This window comes from Catharus ustulatus, chromosome 8 (genome assembly GCF_009819885.2).
Source record: "Catharus ustulatus isolate bCatUst1 chromosome 8, bCatUst1.pri.v2, whole genome shotgun sequence".
Taxonomy (NCBI): domain Eukaryota; kingdom Metazoa; phylum Chordata; class Aves; order Passeriformes; family Turdidae; genus Catharus; species Catharus ustulatus.
Window position 1 is genome coordinate 30742864 of NC_046228.1, and position 23715 is coordinate 30766578.

The 23715-nt window shown below is 41.1% G+C and overlaps 1 protein-coding gene across 1 annotated transcript in view; it reads left to right on the plus strand.

The window, feature by feature from the left end:
• Positions 1-23715, plus strand: part of REEP3 (receptor accessory protein 3) — a 45144-nt gene that overhangs the window by 2129 nt on the left and 19300 nt on the right. The window contains exon 2 of the mRNA XM_033066398.1: positions 19866-19938. Coding sequence (XP_032922289.1) covers positions 19866-19938 — 73 coding nt within the window. The remainder of the gene's footprint in view (positions 1-19865; positions 19939-23715) is intronic.

Below are 23715 nucleotides of genomic sequence, written 5' to 3' on the forward strand. Positions count from 1 at the left end.
CTATGTAGCTGTGAAGACTTGAGGCTTTCTTATGGTTTTGATTCTGGTGTGGTGACTTCCTGGTGCGTGAAGCCTGTTCTGTGTGTGCAGCTATCAGGAATTCCTGTCATCTTGACTGATGATGGAAAGAAGCAGCAGTTTTTCTGTCTGTGGCAGAGTTCTCCACTCCTGCCTGACCTGCTATGTTTCAGGGCCAAAAGAGCAGCGAAGTGTTAATATGTAGGTGTGTTGCAGTGCCCTCTGCTGACTTCTGGCATGCCAGGACTTGTCCTGACACGTGTGTCCCAAGCAAACTGCCTTCTGATTCATTTTGAGACTTTGCAATTTGGGATTCATTAACTCCACTAAAATAGTTTGGTTAACGCTTTAAGGAACTAGGGAATGGAGCTACTAGAGAATTTGAATTCTTAATTGCATGTAAATTGTCTTGCGGATTGACAGAATACAGGGAGTGGTTCAAATTCACTGTTCCACATAATAATCTTCAGCAGAACTTTGTTTTAATGAAATCTTTTCCCTTAACTCTACCAATGCTATTATTCTTAAGTATTTAAACTTGTGAAATACCTTGTACTAATTGCATATCTTTATGTCAAGAATTAAAGTGCATAATTAAAGTATCTTTCCATTTTTAAATTCTGTGTCAATTGGGTGCTGTTGTAGTAAGTATAGCTCATTATTATTTCTAAAACACACTGACTGTTGCAACAATTTTTGGAATGTTTACTGCAGGAGTTTTCCTTTTTTTTCACTTAACAAAACCAACAGGAAGGTAAATTATTTCATTCAGAGTCTCAGAAAACTTTTCAGAGTGGCTCATCTTGTTCTTAGTCTTTAATGGTGGAAATAATTTTTAAAATTTGTGACTGCCCATCTAGTTAATTTCAAATAGAGCTTGTGCCTGACTTTTAGTCCACTTGGATTGCTCATTCTTCTCATTTGTAAGGTCTGAGTGATTGTGTACAAATCAGTTGCTGAGACAATATTTAATAGTAAACACAATTAATACTTGTCAGTCACAGCCTGGTATGGATGAGATCAGACCATCCTCATGTGCCAAGTGAAGATGTGAAAGCATCCTAAATACGAAGTAGATGGCCATTTTGTTCTTGCAATCTGTTAAAGCAGACTGTCTGCTGTAATCTGTTAACTTTTTTCCCTCCTCACTTAAAAATGAAAGTTCCCCCATCTGTGTTGTTTGCAACACGCTCTCTCCCTTCATGTTTAAGTAGATAGTTTATTTCCAGTTAAGTAGGTCAGCCTCCATGAATGTTGGAAGGGAAAGTTGCAGTGTTCCACAGAAGGATGTTTTTGTCTTGGGTACTAGTAGTCAGCTTTCTGTTTGCTTGTATTTATAATGTCTGTCTTCCTCACGTCAGTTTTAGAGCCTTGCAAATATTCCTTCATTCTGATTTTACATTAGATCTAAATAATTTAGGCTGGACAAAGACTGTCTGGGGGAACAAAGGAGGTGACCTGAAGCTAGGTGGTAGTATTAGTCACTCTCAGCCTTTGCTGCTTTACAGATTGGAGCTTTTTCTTTAATGATAGTTTCCAAGGCATTATCTTACTCTACTTTTAATGCTTCTGTTGTTGTTTGACATTTCCAGATGTCCAGCTGCCCCTAGAATTGCTAAGAATGGGTGGCTGAAGCCATAGCTTCTGTGTTGTTTGGATTGTTGTCAGGAATACCTGTCTTAGCATGTAGGTGATGTTTTATGTAACTGTGTATGCTTTGACTGTAAACCTAGATTGAGTCTTGTTCTTGGAATACGATTTTTTTTAAATTAAAAGCATAAACTACAAATATTTACCCTCTTCTTTGCTAATCAACATGCTGTCAAACATGCCTTGAAGTGATCACAACTCATTGGATGGAATCAAATAACAATAACACCATTTGTGTGGAAGGAATAGCTATAGCTTAATAGCCTGATCTTCAAGTCAGAAGAGCCATTTGTGGGAGAGTTGCTTTGGCTGTTTGTAGCCTGCTCTCTGGTGCAATGGTTGCAGCTGAAGTGAAGGATGTTGACTGCTGTTGGATGCTGAATTGCTGATGGTATTCTTCAGTTTCAAGGCCTATAAATTGCCGCTGCACCTGTAAGGGAAAAAGGAATTGCTATCATTGTGTGAGTGAGGGGCTGAGATGTGCTGCCATGTCTGTCTCATCACAGATCTGGAATGAATCAGTGACCATGTATCAGTTATCCTTGGCATTTCATGCTGTGCTTAAATAGATCCCATTGTCCTTTTGCTGGGAGGGGCCATCCTACCCTTCACCTCCTCCTCACTTGCCACAGGATCCAAACATACCGTGAGCACTGTGTAAGTCTGGTTGTTTTGTCAACTAGAATGAAAATTAACATTGATAGAAGTTAATCTTTTGTTAGTTGCAATGAACTGCACCAGCTCATGCTGCTGTTGTGTAGTTGCTAGGTAAGTGCTATGTTGAGAATGAAAGGTTGCAGGACAAAACCAGCATTATTTTAGGCTTTAGGGTATGGTTACTGCATGCTCTGAAACTGCATTCCTTGTTTCACATTGCAGCTTATTCTTTCTTCTTGTGAATCTAGTTCCAGTGATAACAGTGCAGCTGTTCTAATCAAACAAGGTGTCAGATTTTTAAAAGGCTTTTCAGTTTCATGGGTTGAAATCTGTAAGCATATGTAAGTTTAGGGATTAAGTGTATTGTCCTGACTGTGTGTAAGTTTAAAATAATTTGCAAAATTGAGGAATGAAATCATCAGAGCACTTCTCTCCAACAGTTCAGCTTCTCAGTGAGGCAATCCTAATATATACAATGAAAAGTTTCTGCTCACTTGTATGTCACTTGTAACACCTCTGGAGTTAGTACAATGCAAAATTACTATCTCTGACAACTTGTAAGAAAGAAGTGTCCCTACTGCTTGTCTGGCACACCTTACCCTAAATCATCATTTGCTCTGCAGCCTAACTGCTCTTTTCTCTCCCACATTTATGAGATGTGTACGTGCAGAGCATGCATGGTCAGTGTACACAGCCTATGGCAGTGGCTGAAGCTTGTTCAAAGCAGATGGAGCACGTCTAGAGGTATCCTGTGGAGTCTGACATTCTTCCTTAATGGTCTTGGCATGTACTGTGTTACAAAATGTGCTGAAACCCACGTGTGTGTTCTGTGCGTTATAGATAAAGAAATACCAAAAACTGCGTGATCTGGCACAAAAGGATGTTTCTAATTAAAACAAACAGCCTCCACTCTTGCAATGTTCCACAAACTGATGTCTGCTTTGAGTGAGCACGTTGTAGGCTCTTGAGCATTTCTGCTGCCAGGACAGAATGGCTTGTCTTTCTCGGTTTTGTTCATAGAGGCGGCTCCTGATATGCTTGTTTAAGGCTGAGGAAAATCCTGAACCAAATCTTGATTTTTAAAATTTTTTTTTTAAAGTTGCTTTTGCTCAATAATTTTAATATTTAATAGAAATTACCTTCAAAATGTGTGTAAAAACATGTCTGGCAAAGTCCTCTGTTCCAATGTTCCATGTGTAAAGGAGCTTTCTCTGAACTTTTTGGTCTTTTTTATTCTGCCTTTGAAATTCCAAAATTTTGAAACCTGTTAAAGTTCTAGGTTTTTGCAGAAGAAAATGTTTCATCCGTCAACAGTGCAATCACTCTGTTGTCAAGTCCTGCCAGACTAGATTGTACCAATTTACTACAGGACAAATGAGGTGTGTGGAGTCTAGGCTGGAAAGGTGATTGCAGGTTTTTTGCTGACCAGTACAAACAGTTCAAACATGACCGGCCTGGTGGCACAGAACAACCAATCTGACAAGATGGTTTAAGATATGAGGGAAATAAAACACTCCACAGAGTGTTTCAGATAGCCTCCACAGAGGCTATCTCTGCACCAAGCTCCTTGTCAGCCATCTCTGTTGCTTTGCTGCTCAGTTTATCACTGACAAAATAGTAGGGCATTACTTCTATTTCTCTTATATTTCCTAACAGTCTGCAAGCATCAACATGGAGGTGGATTTAACTAGATAAATGTTTGTGCTGTGTTTATCATCTTTGGAACATTGCTCACACATCTGAAAGACAGTTGGAACTTGTGTTGGATGTTGAAAACTAGGTGCAATTTATTTCAAAAGCCTGCAACCTGACTTTAAGTGCAAGGATTTCCCAAGCAGAATTTTTACTGGTGTGAGAAGCCTAACATAATGCTGTACTTTTTTGTGTTAAAGCTGTTGGAACTTCCAGTGCTAAAACAGAAAAATCAGAAAACAGTTTGTGCTTCTGCCTTCCTACCACTGTCTAGTTTTGTTATTTCCTCCCCCCACTGTTTTGTAACTTATTGATCAAATCTGTGATAAGGAGAGCAAGGAAGGAAGATGGTCACTAGCTTAAAGATATGCTGGTTAGTTTTTACGTTATGTAACATTACCTTAAACTAATATAAAACCCCCAAAGAATTATTATTTAGCTTTGTGCTGTTGCTATTCACTTCTGTCTGCTAATCTTTTTTTGTTGTTGTTCCAGATTAGGATTTTATTCTAGAATGCATAATTTCCTATAAAGGCGTGTCTAGGATTATTCAGTTGCAGTGTATTTAGTATTGGAATGTTTTAGAAGCTGACTGTTCAAAATTTTCAGCAGTGAAAAGCTTATAGTTCACTTGGAAGGCAATATAACCACAGAAACATAAAATATATGTTTTACATTACTGCTTTGGCAGTCATTAGTTTGCTGTAGTTGCCATGTAAGCAGTGTTGGTTTTACTATTCTATCTATAGAACTTTGAAGGGTAGTTTTTCTTGTCTAAAAGTTACCCTTGAATGGTTGAGACAAAATGAAATTTGCATTTGTACAAAGAGGATAATGTGAATTGTGCACATTATCTTACATTTGCATTTGGAAAATAACATTTCTGAAAAGGTACACATTTCTTTTGTATCTTCTGGTTTCTTAGCCCATTTGCATATAACCAGTGAAACGTACTTGTGTTAACAGAATTCTTCTCTCAAAAAATTTTTTTGGTTAATCAACATAGTGTGCTGTTTTAGTGTATTTGTTTTTGGGAGCAAAACCTAACCCTCAAACTAATTAATGCATGAGTCTCTAAACAAAAGCCCATGAATTATTTGGGTTCAAAAGAGAGGAAATTAAGGTATTTTAACATTGTATTTTTGACAAAAAGGTTAAGTTACTAATAGAATTGCATTAATAAGGCTGGTGGAGATGCTGCTTGTCAGTCTCAACTTACTGTCTTACAGAATCTTCAGAGTTCTCCACATGCCAGGTATAATTGAGGAAAAATGTGTACTTGGAAATGACAAGTCCAGATGCTGCCTCAACAGCATCTGGGAAATACAAAGTTTGTAAAAACCTTTTCCTGTGCACAATGGAAAGGTTTGTTTTTTGAATGCTCTAAATGCTTCAGAAGTACATTTCTAGGTTATAAGATTAACAGAATTCTTTGAAATCAAAGACCTTAGAGCAAAAAATTAAAATGTCTGTAACTTTGGATGATTAAAAGAAAAATCACAAGCTGTCTGGGGTAGAAATAAGACATGCTTACTTTTAGAGTTGGTGTTCTATGGTTCCACTTACCACTTTGCTCAGATTGTGGTATTTTTGTAGCATTTTTTGGGAGAAGCAGGACATCGAGGCTGGTCTCTGATGACACCCTTGGGTTCAAGAGTGTGTAATGATTAAGTAGGACCTTTCTGAGCCTTTGAGTTATGAACTTCACTTTACTCTCTGGAGCCAACTGGACAGGTTAATATTCCACACAGTGGGACCTATAGCAGCATGGACACTTTTTTTAAAATGCAACCCATATGAATATGTGGTTACATGTGATGTGGTTTGCCTTATACCAACAGACAGCTCAAAATAAAATGTGGTTTCCCTTGGAATAGGGAGAAGCAACTTTTATTTGAGACCACTCATATGTTAGTTTCCTATAGCCAGTTATTTTGGTATTGTTTAATACCTCAGAATTAGAGAAGATACTCTTAGAGCAGCAAACAATGACTGTGGATTTTCACTTGTGAAATTAGCTCAAGTCTCTAGCAGAGTTGATGTAGGATGAAATCCAAAGTTGAAAAGGTAAGAATCCAAGTGGAAATCCATTTTGGGACTGTGGCATTTGGAGGTATTAGAGGGAATGAGCCTGGGCTGTAAGTGATGGCCAAGCCTCGAAGAGGAACTCCAGTGGAGTAGCTAGCTTTGGAGCCACTTGTTAAAGTTGAATAAAGCTTTAGATTTAAAAGATAGTTGAGAATGGGCATGACTTCAGAGACTTGAGAGAATCTAAACTGGGTTTCCTCTGATACTGAAAATAGTATTAAAGTACTAGATTCCTAGCACTTGAACCTACAGTTCAAGCATTGGGTACATCAGGAAACTTTCTCCTTAGGCAGCTCCTGAGATAACAGAGGAAATATGCTTAAACACTTTAGTGCAAAGTGTCCCCATCTCCTGCAGTTGAGACTTATCTCTGTAGTGTGTGATTATACATGGGCTTCCCATTGTGACTTGTATAACTTGATTGAAGGTAATATAACTCAGGATAAATATGCCCAAAAAAATAAATAAAAAGCTGGCCTTGGATCCTTTCAGGCAACCAATTTTTTTTTTCCCCACAGCAGTGAAGGAGATTACTGCCACTAGAAACACCGAGTTACCTTGTCTTGGGACTTGCATGCATTAAAGGAATGAGGCTGCTTTAAACATTAAGTACAGTTGCTCTAATGAGGTTGTATTCTGCTGGGGTTTTTTTACTTTTATTGGAGGGATGTGTTGTTCATGTGCTTTTGGCAGGGTTTCTTTTTGTTTTCTGTCACCTGCTGAACTTCTGTCAATTAGTATTGCTGCTCTTCAGCTGTGCTGCATTACTGCTTCTGTTCCAATTTTGGGCTGGATAAAATATCATCTTTGTACGCAAATCTGATTGTTACCTTTTCATTTCACCAGGATTCAGATCTCTGACACTTCCAAGAGCTGAAGCTTTAAGACTGTTAAACATGTTTAAAAATGTACAGGACTTGGCAGTACCAAGATGAGTCTTTGCTTTGTTTTCTTTATGCTAGCTTTGGTTCTCCAAACACCCATCTAACTTTCTTTGTTTCAAAATTTGCTGTGTCACAGAGCATAAAAACCTTTGAGAAGAAGTAGCTGCTGACTTGGCACAAGTTAGCTCAAGTTACTGTAATGAACAGTTACTGCAATGGAAGGTGTTATAAGGTGTCTTCTGGATTCTTAAGTATCCTTGATATGAACAGTGTCATGTTCTTACACAGAACTAAAGACCTAAAAATTTGTAGAAGCTTCCAACATAATTTTGAAGAAACTAGGCACAAAACTAAGCAGTATAAATAAGAGACCTGGTATTTTTTTACTTAAAATGTATGGAAGCCAACAGACTAACAAGTGTATATGTAACTTTAAACCTCATAACAAAATCAAACACCTGATTCTAGGTCTGTAATATACCTGTTAATCTTGTTCAACACATTATCTGCATTAAATTACCTGTGTCTTTTAGGAGCACTCAGAAGTGTCCTAAATGGAGAGGATCATGTAGCTCATGAAAACTGCATATGTACAGTAAATTCACGAATACAAGCCGCACTGACTATAAGCTGCATCTCTGGGTGTTGGCAAATATTTTGGTTTTTGTCCATAGATAAGCCGCACACGAATATAAGCCGCTCTGTCGTTCGCAGCGAGGACCCGCGTGCAATTATTAACAGAACGGCGGGAGGGCGGGGTTTACTGGCTGAGCTAAGGCTGTGCAGGCTCGGCCCGCTAGGGGCTGCTGACGGGGCCAGATGGCCCAGCACGGTGCTGCAGCTCGGGGCCGGCCGCCGCTGCCCCTGGGCTCGGTCACCCCGGGTCGGCGCTGCCCTGCGGTGGCAGGCAGGGATGGAGCTTCCCCTGCTCCTACGGCAGCGGCGGCGGGCGGGGACGGAGCTTTCCCGCGCCCGTGGCGCCGGCGGCGGGCAGGGACGGAGTTTCCCCGCTCCTGCCGCGGCGGCGGCGGGCGGGGACAAAGCACCCCGTCGGCTCCCCGAGCCGCGGCAATGGCTGCGCGGGGCTCCTGTCGGCTCCCCGGGCCACAGCAATGGCGGCGCGCGCTTCCCCCCCCCCTCCCTGGGCCGCAGCAATGGCGGCGCCGGCTTCCCCCCCCCTCCCCGGGCCGCAGCAATGGCGGCGCCGGCTTCCCCCCCCTCCCCGGGCCGCGGTAGGGGCGGCCCGGGTCCCCCCTCTCCTCCCCGGGCCGCGGTAGGGGCGGCCCGGGTCCCCCCTCTCCTCTCCGAGCTGCAGCAATGGCGGCGCCGGGCCCCCCCCCCGTCTCTCCCCTGGGCTGTGGCAGAGGAGGAAAGAGAGCTCTCCCGCCTCTCTCCCCGCCCCCCGTTCTGCCTACACGGAGCCAGGCTCCACCCGCGGTGCAACAAAGTAGCGATTTGTAACAATCGCAAAATGCCGACTTTGCAGCTGCTCGGCTCAGCACTCTGGCAGGCACTTCTGAGGTTGTATTAGCCGCTCCTGATTATTAGCCGCATTTCCGGTTTAGGAGCAAAATCTTAGTCAAATTGGTGCGGCTTGTATTCGTGAAATTACTGTAGGTTGTAATACCTCCAAGAGCAGTAAGTGTAAAGAATTTTTCCAAAGCAAGAAAGCTCATAAGTGTGTTTCTCTGTCACCTGTCAATTACCTTTACTATGTAAACTCTTTATGTGACAGTTCCTTTGAACATGCATGTAGGTGTCAGCTTTCATCTTTAAATTTACAATTAAGACTACGATTTTTTTAATCTTGCTCACCTGCTTTATGAAATAAGCTTATTCATGCATATACTAAATGAAAATAGAAAATATCCTGAAAACCAGGCTTGGTTTGACTTTTTTAAAAATTAAAAATAGAAGATTAGTCAGTTTGTTTCTTCTGTCATTCTTAATCCAGCTGTCAGTCCATGCTGATCATTAGAAGAAAATCACAGTTCAGTACAAGGACATATCTTTTTCTTTGAGCAAACTCAGGTGCAAGGCTTAAGAGCTGTCTGAGAAGAACCTGCAACTGTTCCTAGTTGTTAATTTCTAAATGTTCAGTTGTGCTCCTGCCTGATACGACAGCTGGCTGACATGGGACCATAAATACTTTCCTTCCAGTGGTAAGCAGTCTTAGCAACGGAGAAATCAGAAATGATTTCAGGCATTTGAAGGAAAATAACTTACAGTAGTTTCACGAATACAAGCCGCACGGATTATAAGCCGCACCCCCGGTGCCTCGACAATGTTGCTGTCTTTGTCAATAGATAAGCCGCACCCCGAATATTAGCCGCACCTTCGTTCGTCGCGAGAATCCGTGCGCAGCTTTCACAAATTGGCCGATTAGTAACAGGATCGCGGCATAGCGGGCTTTACTGGCTCGGGGCGGGGCCAGGCAGGCTCGGCCCGCTCATGGTTGCTGACGGGGCCGGCCGGGTGCTGCTGCAGCCGCCGCCGCCGGGCTCACTGGCCCCCCTCTCCCGTCAGCACCGCCCCGCTGCTGCGTTTACGTACTCGCCCTGCCGGCGGGCCAGCCACTGCCGCCGCTGGCAGGCATGCCGGCCGTGTCGCCGCTGCGTTCACGTACTCGCCCTGCCGGCGGGCCAGCCGCTGCCGCCGCTGCCAGGCATGCCGGCCGCGTCGCCGCTGCGTTCACGTACTCGCCCTGCCGGCGGGCCAGCCGCTGCCACCGCTGCCAGGCTCGCCGGCCGCCACTGGCTCGGGGCGGGGCCAGGAAGGCTCGGCCCGCTCATGGTTGCCGACGGGGCCGGGTAGCCCAGCTCAGCGCCACGGCTCGGCGGGGCTGGCCGGGTGGTGCTGCCGCCGCCGCCGGGCTCACTGGCCCCCCTCTCCCGTCAGCACCGCCCCGCTGCGGCGTTCCCTAGCCCTGCCGGCGGGCTGCCGCCGCCGCCGCCCGGCTCGCCGGCCGCGCCGCGTTCCCTAGCCCTGCCGCCGCCGCCCGGCTCGCCGGCCGCGCCGCGCTGCGTTCCCTAGCCCTGCCGGCGGGCTGCCGCTGCCGCCGCCCGGCTCGCCAGCCACGCCGCGCCGCGTTCCCTAGCCCTGCCGGCGGGCTGCCGCCGCCGCCGCCGGGCTCGCCGGCCGCCCCCTCCCGTCTGCACCGCCGCCGCGTTTCCTCGCCCTGGCCGGCACTGCAGGCCCCCGCACCGCCGGGCTCCCCCACGCTGCTGGCCCCGATTCTGCTGGGCTTCCCCCGCTGCCAGGCAACCCCACCCGCTGGCCTTCCTGCTTCTGCCATGCTCCCCTGCATTGCTAGCCCCAGTTCTCCCGGGCTCCCCCGCCATGCTGGCTCAGGCTCTGCCGCCCTCCCTGCCCCGCCCTGCTGGCTCAGGCTCTGCCGCCCGCCCCCCACACTGCTGGCCCCGCCTCTGCCAGGCTTTCCCACCTCTGCCGGGGCCGGCCGGGCCCCAGCTTGGCTTGGGGCTGCCGCGGGCTCTCACTTCCGTGTTGGCAGCTTTTAGAATTTTGTTAATGTATTAGCCGCCCCGGAATATTGGCCGCACTTCCGGGTTTCCACCAAAATTTTGGTCAAATTGGTGCGGCTTGTATTCGTGAAATTACTGTACTTGATATTTAAGTAAGCATAAGTAGCTTTGAAAATTAACACTTCTCCAGCAGGGATGAAATTTTGCTATTGAGTTTAAGGTAAGAGGTAGGTGGGAGATTTAAGTTTTCTTACAAGGGTTGTTCTGTGTTTGAAGGCATTCTATGTTTGCTCTTTATCATGAGGAAGTGTTACAGATGGTCTTGTTTCAGTTCCTTGGTATGAGTTCTTGGAAGGTGTGAACTCACCTGAGTGCCCTGCACACCTGATGAGCTCTCTAAGAGCTGTAAACAGGAAAGAACTCCAGGATGGGCAGGACGCTATTACAGCAGGAGTCAAACATGTATCATAAAAGCAAGAGGTGAATAAGTAGTCATGCAGAGAAGTGACTAAGAGTTTTATAACAATTTCTATTTGCCTTCCAGTACTAGCTTTTTATAATTTTCTGTACAACTGGGCTTCTTGGGCCTTTTGACTGTGTTCTGAACAGGATTTATTGTCTGGTGGGGTTTTTGGATTTTTTGTTTTGTTTTTATTATGACATGGTGATGGTATCTCCAGACTTAGGCTTTTCTGTTAAAGTATGCCTAGGCTATCCAGCACACAAAAAAATTGCTTAGTTGTGGACACAAGTTTTAGGCCCCATCTCCAGGCACAGGTGCAGATTCTTTGAATTAGAATGATAAGCAAATAGCTTCTTCCCAAGTACTTCTGCACTGTTCAGGATCTGTATGTGAACAGGAGGTGAGTTGATTCACAGGTTTTATGTACCAGTAGTGCCCTGTCAACTCGTTAGAAGGGTGACTGGGAAAACTATGTTAAAACACTGATGAAGCTTGACCATGTGAAAGAGTTTCAGGCTGACTCTATTAGAGAGGGTAGCTTGGATTTTGCTTTGAGAGTTGTTTTTTAGCAGTCCCTTGCTCCAGACTGCCACAGGTCCCTGAGGGCAGGCTGTTATAGCCTGTAAGTACATCAGCACTTGCACACAGATTCCAGTGCAGAACATCCCTTGCTGAAGAGAATTTTTTGTAATTTTTTTGTTGTGCTCTTTTTAGGCTTATTTCAAGGTTCAGACAGGGATATTTCCATGTTGAGACAATTTCAAGAGTTATCTGGCAACAGGTTTCCTAATTTGGGGTAGATCAGTTAGTCCATAAACATGAGTGGATAAGATACTTGTAATGGAGCCTAGAGGTCTGCATTGGAAGAAAGGCTTGTGTCCCATCAGATTGCTTGCAGTTGTTATACTTGGGACCCATTAAATAAAAGTTCCTGGCATAGAAAAGTCCCACATTTTGGAGAAATCAGTAGGGATGTCACTTTTCCTCTTAAAATGCTAAGGTGATTTCTCAATGCTTGAGTAATTGTATTACTATTAGTTGTGCTGTGCTTTAGAAGAATCTGGCAGTTGCTTTGGAGAATTGCAGCTTTCTAAGTTGGAAAGTTAATAGCTGCCTTGCTCTGTTCAAGAATGTGCTTTTTTTCGATCTGTCAGTGCTTCTGGGTGTATTCTTTAGCTGTTAAGACATTTTTTTTTTCTCTGGCTTTTATATTCTGGTCTTAAGAATGCTATGAAGATTTTAACAGACCTGTTTCTGATTGTATTCCTGCATTTTGGTAACTGTAATCTGCTAAAGGAGTTGCTGAATTTAAAGTTTGTTACTGTTAGCAGACATGTTCTTTTAATAGGATTTACATGATTTTTCCTGCTCCTTGCCCAAAGAAGGGGGGTTGGAAGAAAAAGTAGGATGCAATTTATTGTGGGGTTCAGGAGCTGATCATCATGCTCCCCTGTCCCTGTAGCAGACTGGCATTTTGGTCAGAGTGTAGTTTTCATAGTTACTTGAGTATGTAGTATTTTACTGTAGATTGTGTGGTTAGTATTGTGTATCTGAATAGCAAAATGGAACTAAATTCTGTCAGGTGCTGGACAGAAGGACTTTGTTTAGTGTAGTGCTTTTCAAAAGCATTCAGGATGAAAATGCCAAGGCAAGCTTTTGTTGGTCTGGACATGTGAACCATAACTGGTAGCTGGCTGAGTCTAGAAATCACTACCTGGCTGTAACACTCAGGGGCAGGGGTAGGGCATGACTTGAGAGTCTTGCTTTTTTGGCAGTGCAGTGGTTTTGTGTGTCAAGGTTTTAGTCCTTCTCATTATCCTACTCTGATTTGATTGGTAATAACAATCAACAATTAACAATCAAATTACCCAAATTGAGTTGGTTAATTGCCCATGACAGTAACTGGTGAGTGATCTCTGTCCTTACCTCTCACCACAGCCTTTGAACTTTTTGTTGTGTTTTCTCTCCCCTGCCCGTCTGAGGAGGGGACTGACAGAATGGCTTTGGTGGACACCTGGTGTTCAGCCTGGGTCAAATCAACACATGGAGGGGTTTTGGCTTTTTCCCTGAGTAGAATTCTTCCATATACTCCTTATGCCTTATTTTGAACTTGAGAGTGCCACAGAGGTGCATAGCAGCTAGAATTTACTTCATAAGCAAAAATGTTTCTGCTTTTCCAGTGTGTGCTGACTGTAATCCTATTGTTAAGGCATATGGCTCTGTTTGCCTTTTTTATAGCCAAGAACAGCCAGACAAAGATTTGTGCATTGTTCTTTAGATTTTTATTTTGCTATTTAGTTTTCATTAGCAAACTTCCTTTCAATGAAGTCTTGCTTAGGTTAAACTTGATAACCATATGAGGAATAGTAATTATAGTTCATCTAGAAGTAAAATTGTATTACCACCACCAGACCTAGTTTCTGCATAGATAGTACAGTGTCTCCTACATTACTTCTGGTATTTCCATGTTGTCTGACCAGCTCTTAGAAAAAACTTGTGTATGTTTATGACAGGGATGGAAGCTGCTCCTAATGTAACTGGGAGACACTTAGTATTGAGAAGGGGAACCTGAGCATGGTCAGCAAAGCAAGGCAGTATATCAGGCCTTTATATTCAGGTCCGTGGTTTTGTGGAGGCATGGAAGATTCTTTTATTCTCCAACCTGCCACTCAAGGGTGCAGGTACATTTTCCTACTGTAGATGTGCACAGTGTCTGGCTCTGTATCAGTCTGTGGAGATCCTCAACCTTTAAGTGAGTAGACAAATGGGGGTCACCTCTATCACAAAATTTTTAAGGAAAGGGAATTTAGTGAACGGTGCTGTCTCCAAAGCATCTTGTACTCAAAGAGTTTCCTGGATTGCTTTAATTGTTAGGTAAGGAGCAGAATGTGTTGCCTTTTTGCATCTTGGAGGAACAAAAAAATAAAATGCCAAACACTATTCTGTCCTTTGAGCAATACCTTGGCAATGTGAACAGACTGAACCCTTAAATGCATTGTTGTTAATGTTAATGGCTTAGTGTTTGAGGAGCGTGAATGCTAGTAGTACTTTTGAGTGACATAGTGGCTTTTATTTGTTTCTTAGTTTCTTTCATTTTTAGTATTTTTCTGAAGCTGTGGCTTTAGAGTTGTTTACTATCCAGGTCAAACATGCTCAGTGCCAGAGCAACATGCATACAGATGATTGATTTTTCAGTTATCAGATGCAAACTCAATTGCTTTGCTTCATGAATGAACCTTTCAAACAATTACTCACTTTGAAGCTATTAAAACTGTAAGACCATAGATTATGTGATAATACAGCAATAGGTTGGATTTTTAAAAAACACAGCTATATGGATATACAAATTCATTGTTTTATCCAGATTTAAAGGCTCTTTGATACTTTTGTATTTTTATTTTAATCTTCTAATATATTTGAGAAGTATTTCTCCTTATATGAACAAAATGTCTGTAGAGCGGGTGGCTGTACCAAAACCAGAATGCTATGGTAGCTAATGGGTCTAGCTGAAAACCTGAAATAGCTGGGCTTACAACTGGCAGTGAAATCACATTGGTAAGCAGGATTATCCATGTATCTACTAGTAATATAAAGTAAATGACGTCATACTCAGCTAAAATCTGCTTCCATCTGTGGAAACTGCCTTTGTTTTTGTCTGCTACATTCGTGCAGTGTGCTGATAATCAGTGTGAAATACAAACCACACTTTTAAAAATAACATTTGAGCTTTTACATTTGAAAAGCCATAGAATAACTGAGAACATCCTTCAAGTCGTTGTATGGTTGCTGTAGAAGTAACAGAGGGTGGATGTGCTTCTGATGTGCTGCAGTAAGTGTTGCTGAACAGCTTTGAGCTTTTTGGATGTATGGATCCAAAGAAGAAAAGGACTAAAACATGGGACTTTTGTAGCCATCTGTGTGCCCAGGCTCCCTGCTGTTCCTGTTATGGGTGTTTCTGCCTCAGTCAGCTGCAGTGATCTTTCTTTTCCCACTATATTGAATCCATCATACATAGATGGAAGGTAAAAGTGAATTTGCTGGCTTTAGCTACACTCACTGCTGACAAGTTGGCTTTTGGATTGTAAAATTGCCTCTTAGTTTTAACTAAAGTTAGAGGACTTTGCCTGTGTGAAGAAGTTCATGGTGCCAGAGTTGGCAGCAGCATCATGTCAGCTCTGGCTGTAAGGAGATAAAAATTTCACAGTACTGGTTCCTATTATTACTGACTGAATGTGCTGATGTTTTGTTTTAATCCTATCTACCCACTTCTAGTGAACAAACAGAAGTTTTTCTAACACTTCCATTTTACAGTATTGAAAACACTACTAAATAATTATATATTGGTGTATATCTAATATAATAAGAATATGATGGACTATTATAATAATGATAATATTATAATATTATCGAATAATATAATAATGATATATTGTGCTGTTAACCACTCTGCAGTTTTAAAGTGATTTCTAGAAAAATTCTTTAAAAGAACAAGTGGTTACTAAAATAGGTGTTTTTTAAACTCCTACTTTGACTAGTATTGAGCAACAGATTTTCTAGCTGGGAAAAATCAGCTGCCTTTATTGTGTTTGTCTTATGCTAGTGTTCTTATTTAACCTGAGGTCATCTTTAGTTTTATGATTGTCTCACTGTTGCTGTAATAAGCTTTATGCTTAAGATGAGTTGTTTCTGAAGAAGTGTTCTCAAAATTCTGTTTCTCCCAGTTCATGTTTATAGCAGTTTGAGAATATGTTCAGAGGATAAATTGCTGTTTAAATTTGAAAATACATTGTTTTGTCTTCTATACAGAAGTGATGCTACTTGACATTAAAGTGAGTGGAGAAGTGTAGCAGAAAAATCTGTAAAGTGAAAGACTTGAGCTGTTTCCCTTTCATATGCTTCATTACAAGACACATGAGCAAGCTGTGAATAGTTATTTAAATAACTTTGGAGTGGTATTTTTAGAATTAGGGAGAGATAGATGACCAGTACCTGGTGTTGTTGTTATGCATGTCAGACAGTTGGTGGTGATTATGATGTTCAGGAACCTCTTCTGTATCTTCTCTTTGAATGAATAATTTCCACCCTTGTAAAGTCTGCTTTATGGGCTGAAGGATTAACAAAGGCTTTTCCCTGATACTTGATGGTTTTAATTTCAACTAGAACAAGGGAAAGTGAGAGACATTAGAGCTGGTGTGTTACTGAACAGGGTCTTCCATAGGGACAAAAATCAAAGGAAGAGCTATTGTCTACAGAATTTCAACTAAATGAAAGGTGTTTGGTCTCCTATTCATTGTGTTTCTGGATCTCACATTATTAGGGTGAAGCGAGATTTTTAACTTGTGTTATCAGACTTTTCTCATAGCTGGGAATAAAACCGTTCAGGGTTTGGTTTGGAGTTTTTTTTAACTGTTGCTTTTCTTGGCTTTAGGTTAAAAGGTCTGAGGATTGCAGCAGGGCTGTATTTGGATGGGCTTCTACAGGTTGATATGCTGAGCTGGAACTCAGGTAGTCTAGATTCTGTCAAAAGGCCTTTCAATACCTTAAGTGTAGGGCATAGGTAAGCTTTGCTCCAGTGGAGTAGCAGCTTGCCTATCCTATATTAAAGTGCTCCAGGATCCATCTTCTGTCACCTCCAGTGTAACATTAACTGTGGAATCCTGAACGCCTAGATCCAGGTGTGAAAGTGCCACTATGGTGCACCCATTACTACTTTTCCTTATCAGTACTGGTTTGAGTGATCTGCAGTGACTGTCCCCTCCCACTCCAGAGGGATCTGATCTTGTGGAGATGTGCTTGAAATGCCCCATGACTCCTCTGTACTATCAGCTGTTAACAGCTCTGTTGGATGAGGAAAGGCCCAAGCATGCCAGGATTGCGCATGAGGCCCAGAAGCTTTGTTCAAATCTCACCTTGTTTTGTGAAAGAGCTGCACATGATTAACTAGCTTTGACGTGTACTTATAATCAAGTAGTGATTTTTTTTTTATTGCTCTGTATTAAGACCCATTATTTATCTTAGAGCCACCTTTGCTGTTTAAGAAAATACAGACATCCGTGTTTGAGGATTTTCTTTGAATTTTGTAATTTTTAAATTAAGAGAAAATTATGTATAGAGGAAGATGGCAATATAGATGTGAGATTTATTTGACTGTGCTTAACTTTGGGCTTCTTAGTACAAGAAAGATGTTAATTTATTTGAGAAAGTTCAGTGGAGACCATCAAGGTGACTACAGCATGTGACTTGTGATGAGTGCCTGAGTGAACTGGGCTTGTTCAGACTTAAAAATGATGTCTTTGAGGAGAACTGGTAACCATTTCATGTAACTTTGGTGGTTATGAGAACCAGGCCCATTCTCTTGCTATGCTGTTTAGTCAAGAGAGACAGTGTTTACAAATACAAATACAACTAAACCTTTGAGCTGAGGTTCATTATGCATTGGAATAGGTTGCTCAGAGAGGATGTGGAATCTCTCTGGAAGCTTCCAGGACCTGACTGGCTGAAACATTAGGAAGCCTGGTCCAATTCTGATGTTGACTTTGATTTGAGCAGGAGGCTGGACTAGATGACTTCAGAAGACCCTTCCAAACATGAGAGGTTCTGCAATTATGCTTCCATAATTTTATCAACCTCTCTCACTTGAAGCAGTTACAACTTAACTTTAGAACCTCTGCCAGTATACCCCTGCAAGAGGCTTCCTTCTAGGAGTAGCTGTGTGCACTAAAGGTGGAGAAACATTCTGTACACGGTGTCTGATGCTGAGGAAAGTATTTCATCTTTGCTGTTAGCAAGTCCATTTTTCTCCTGCTTATGTACTGTGTGTTAACTATTGGAGATGTATTGACAATTGAGAGAGAGACTGGGACTACTGATTCGTGATCAGAATCTGAATTTTATTGTGAGCTACATATGCTTATATACCGTTTTCAGGAAGGCTAGTAATTTAAACATTACACAGACAAACTTTACGTTTCTACTTAGTTAAATCTTCTTTCCTGTCAGCCAGACTTGATCCAATCTTCTTATAATCTTCAAAGTTTGCTCTTGCCAAGGCATCTTGGTTATCAAACTGCATATACTAATTAAATCTACAGCACTATCAGACTCATTTGCAGTTACTACAGAGGTGACTTTTGTACTCTAAATTGCAAGCAATTTCATGTACTACCAAGAAAATGACTTCTGCATAGATACCAGAGTGATGCCTGGAAAATGGTGTATATCAAACTGGCTGAATTCAAACTTACATTGTTGTCTTGTATACTTGCAGAGTTCTGTGGTAATATTATGCAGTCTTCTGCAGTGACTGTGTAGGTACAACTACTTACTTAAAACTGCCTGGGGCAACAAAAAATTATAAAATTTCAGTTATTTACTTTGGTAAATTCATTTGAATTAAAATCTTACATGCCAAGTCTATCCCAGGTAGACTTGTTAAAAAAAATAAACCAAAAACAAAATATGAGATGCATTTTTGTTTGCCTAACTATGAGGTGTTAAATTACTTATAAATTCTGAACTTTGAAGATCTCTGGATATCCCTACAAGTGTAAATTTCTCCCATGTAACCACCTAGAGCAAGCTGGAATTGATGTTGTAGTGGCGTAGCCAGACTTTTCTCTAATGACTGTTTCAGACCAGATAGAATTTAAGGGTAGGTGATTTGCTTAACTTTACAAAGTGTAGCAAGGTGGTAAAATTCAGCAATGGGGAACAAAGACACACAGACCTCCTTGCTTGTTCCAAAGAAGATCATTTATTGTAACAAACAGAGCCTTTTTATACCCGAAACTTGACCAAAACTTAACCGGAACTAGCATGCATTGGGAAGGATCAATCAGGAAAACCTTATAAATATGATTGCCTGGCAAAAGATTCTGAGAATATGGAAACCATAAGTGAGATTGAAATGAAAGCCATCTTTGAGATACCAAACCTTAGTTAATAAATAACTAGAGGACAATAGGATGGCCGACCGACCGAAACTAATCCCCCCGTGACTGAACAATGCCTTCTGCTGGGGAGCAAGTCCAAAGGTCAGAAAAGACCCTACTAGCTTGGCAGGAGTCCAAAGAGTAGTCTGTAGAGTTTAAAGTACAACACAGTATGGTAATGCAATGATTCTTATAGGCTCTATGTAAATGCTATAGGATTTGTATCTTGTATTAGATTGGTTAGTGGAAATTAGAATATTCAACACATAAGAAGATACTGTATTGTAACAGGAAGCTCTCTCTGTAACTACTGCTGTTCCACTTTTCTTAAAGGACTGTTCTAGTCTATGGCCAAGACTTTTACCAGAAAGTGTTGTGTTGTAACAAAGTTGAGTTAGAGCACATCTTCGTTCTGATCCTGCTCTCAGCATGGGTTACTTGGCACCCTCTCACCTTGCTTTGCACCTTGCTTTTGATGAATTTCAGCAGTAATTGGCTGTCTCCATTTCTAAATGCTGGTGTTGCAGAGTTCTAGCAACAGGAAATGAAATTTTCAAAGTCGGTGTTCTCATATAATTCTTTTGGAGATGAACTTCTGGTAATCTGATAAAAGTAGATGATTGTGATTAGCTACTGATTGGTTCAGAGTCTCTTCAAGTATGATAGCACTGCCAGTGCTATCTTATGGTGTGGACAGGCTGCAGGACTGGTTTTACTTGTAAATGAGCCAGAGAAACTGGTTTTATGTTATGTATTAGAAGCAGCCTTACAAAACAGTTGTTGTCTTTAGGGCATACAACCTTTTCTGTTCATGATATTCTAGTTTTGCCTGTCATGAAACTTTAAGGAACATATAACACTTTTTTTTTTTTTTTTCCTGTAATGATAGAGAACAGGATTTTTTTATATTAAGTTGGTTGCATTCTTCTGATGATGTATTGTCACTGTTTTGTCGTATGTGGTGTAACAGATCCTGAAGGCTCTTTCTGTTTTCCAATAGGCTGGTGTTTGGAATGCTGTATCCTGCATATTACTCATACAAAGCTGTGAAGACAAAAAATGTGAAGGAATATGTAAGTCTCATTCCTTTTAGTTATTTAATTACATGCCTCTACTGATGTAAATCTATGACATTTTCATTGTGTAATAAATCCTGTAAGAGCTTGAATTGACTGTCTTACTGTTAGATATAACACTTGTGTGAATCTAGTGGTAATCCTATGATTTTGTTTGGAGAGCTAAAGTTAAGGTATCTCATGCTTTATATAGTTTTATGCTGAAACATGTTCAACACGCTATGCTGTATATAGAAGGGGGGATTGGGGATTTTTAAGAGTATTTTTAATGTAAACCTTAAAGTCTTGGTTCCATTTCAGCAAAGTACAATAATGCACTTTTAAGCAGAGGATAGAATGAAAGTTTCCTAACTTACTCCTTAAGTATAAGTATTGACAAACTGATTCACAGTGACCACTGGAAGAGCAGCAGCAGCTTAATATAATTGCATGGACCTCAATAGGGGACTCAAAATCTACCTAAGAAAAGGGTAGTTCTTGTTAATTTATCGTTCCTCAAGGAGGAGAAAAACGTAACCAAGGAAGGAAAAGATTTGGTTAAGGTGGTGTGGAGAAAAGAAACAGACCAGATAGAAGAGAAGATGGAGAAAAACACAATTATAGTAACTTCTGTTTTTAATTAAACTGTTTAGTTATTTACTTGTCAGTGTGAGCAGTGATGATAATCTTGAGAATGTTACCCAGTTGCAATCACAAGGAGCTTTAGCACTGTGCTACTTCCTTTTTTTAAGAGACAGCCTGACTTGATTTCAGCAACTAATCTGTCCTGAATCTTGTCCTTAACTTGGCTGCCTGACTCAGGGCAGGGTCAGAGCCATCAGTTACTCTTAACTCAGCAACCATAGCTGTGACCTAAGGCTGGTGACTGACATGTGATGTCTCCACCTTTTACTTGGTTGTAGTTTTCAAATGTGGTAGCTATTGTTCCTCCCCTTGAATATCTTAATTTAGTCTGATCACTTTATCAAGGCCTCAAAGGACATAATATTTGTATTTCTTCTAATTTCTGTGTACAAGCTGATTAGAGCTTATTTGTGAGATAGAGCTGGTGTGTGCCAGAGCTAAACTCATGGGAGAAAAAAAATCATCAAAACTAAGAGGAGAATTTTCTGTCTCGTGCTCATAGTACTCTGTCAGGGAAGTCTATAATGCAAGGAATTTATAATCTGCTTTTCTTCCCTACTCCTTCAAAATAGATCCATGGGGTAAGTAGGGCAGAGCAGTTTCCAGCTAAAATAAAGGAAATCACTTCAATTTAAGAGGTTTCCATTGCCTCTTGCACTATGTTTTCTAGAAAAAGAGAAGTAATATTTTAAAATTATGAGATATTTTTCTCACCTTATTTGTCCAGTTAGTTATGACCTGTCTTTCTTGGGCATCCTTACACAGGACCCCTGCTAGTAGGACCTGGAATATTTCTTAAACTCTTTTAGTGTGAACCTGTGGTCTCTGAACAGGCCCAAAACTTGCAACCACATACAAAACATTCATGGGGCCAAGATGAGTAAGACCCATCACAGTGATGTTTTCATTAGCAGGGCATGACAATGATTCATCAGTGAATTATCACTCCTTTGCTGGTTGGGTTGACTGCCAGATAGGTCTTGGGGATGATCCATGACTGCCATTTTCCCAGCTGGGTCATTTTCTTTCACAATAAAGGGTTTAGATTTAAATGCAGCTTTCCAAATGGCACAGGTCTGCTGCCACTCATATTATGGCCCAGGCACAACTCCCTTTCCAGGGTTTTGTGTGGCTCAGGAGCCATCTATGTTTGTTGCTGAATTGATAAGATCTTTGTAACAGTAAAATATTTTATTCAGCCACTGTTTCCACTGCTGAAAACCAACCAAGCAAAATAATATGCATCTTGATTGTGTATGTCATGATGCAGCAAGTTGGTCAAAAAGATTTCTGGGGGGAAAAAGGTGTTGTGCTGATTATGGTAATTTAAAAGACTTACGGACTTCAATGCTAAAAATTAGAATCTGTGCCTTTGAAGAGATTTATTTGTGCTTGTAATTACCGTGGTTTAATGGGGTTGGCTAAGATATTTGAGACCTTTTTTCACTGTATTACACCAAAGTCCTTGAAATAAGCATCTGAAATGTAGTTTGTAAGTCTGAACATACCAACCTTTCAAATCCTGGCTTCAAAATCCTAACCTTCAAAATTCAGCCAGAGCCAACAAAGATAAGCTTAACACTTGGATACTGGGAAAAAATACCCTCAAAAAAATCTCTGATCACTCTTCTAACATGAAAAATGAAACTCAACCAAAGCTTCTGTTACTTAAAGTAAATGATAGTGTTCTGGGCAGAGCAAAATCTGACCTTCAGTTTTTCATATCCTTATTTCTTTTTTTCTGGTATGAAAACCCCCCTAAGTCATTTAGCTTTATTTGTCAAGGGTATTTGTGGTGCCTGCTGCATTAGCTGTACTAGAATATGATTGGTGTCCTACAGAATCTTTGCCCAGTCCTCAGCAGGACTCCTGGCAGATCTCATGTGCCCTTCTGCAGGGCATTTTTTACTGTTCCTAGCAGCTCAGGGGAAATTCCACTGCCACTTGTTGTTCTTAATTGGATAAATAGATGTTGATTAAAGAAAGAACAGCCTGGATAAATTGTATTGGGGAAAAATAGAGTCTTGCATGACATCTTAGAAATTGCATTGGATTATGCTTAAGTTGATGGGGCAAGGTTGGATTTAATTCTGTTTTCATGCAGGTGTTGACTCTGGTTCATGGAAGGGTCACCAGTCTAAATATCACATGGCCTGTCAGCAGTTACTTCAGCTGTTGTGTACATTTGTCTTCATTTATTCAAGCCTAAAACATCTAAATCCTCTGAGAGATGGCAGTGAAGAATGTTATCATATGACTGAGTTTCTTTTCAAACTGAAACACAGAAAAGCATTTAAGATAAATGGGTCTCAGATTCTGACAGAGGAAGTGATTTTAAACTATAATGCACATCCACTAAATAGGCAGCAGTGTATCATTAGGTTTTGAGTAGTTATTTAAGTCCACTTCAGAAAAGATTATTTTACAAGTGAAGGTGTCACATCCTCTGTCAGAAGGGTGTGTGTGTATATGTATATATATATGTATATATATGTGTGTATGTGCATGCATATATATATGTGTATGTATGTATATATATACATATATATGGACCTTCAAAGGGGGGAATATATTTATATCCTCCCTTTGAATGAGAGTACAATGAATTTAGGACTCAAACTCTTTGAAAGTTGTGGTGGTGTTGTTTGGGGTGGTTTTTTTTGTTTTGTTTTTGTTTGTTTGTTTTTAAATGGTTTTGTGTTGCAAAGTTTTTTTCTAGTAATTTAAAGAACATGTGAATAATCAGTTTGTAAAAATAACTAGTGGTAGTTTGCAGTGGCCCATTTTGGAAATACATTGCATTTGACATCTGATAGCTTAGGGAAGACAAAAGCATAGGATGTATTTATGTAGTTTTTATTCTGGAAGATGTAATCAGCTTAGGCAACCAAATTCGAACAAATGCTCAAGAAAAATGAATGATTCTCTTAAATGTTACAAAACAAGCTATATTATTTTCAGAACATTGTAAGATTTCAAAGCAGTGATACACAGTATAAACCTTAAACAAAAAAGATTTATGCCTGTAAACCCCTGAAGCATTAACATGTGAGCTCTTTTATTAACAAGAATTTTGTAGTTCTTGGCATATAAACAGAATTAAAATCTCCATGAAAAATGTTTATGTTGCCTTGCCTCAGTGCTAATGCC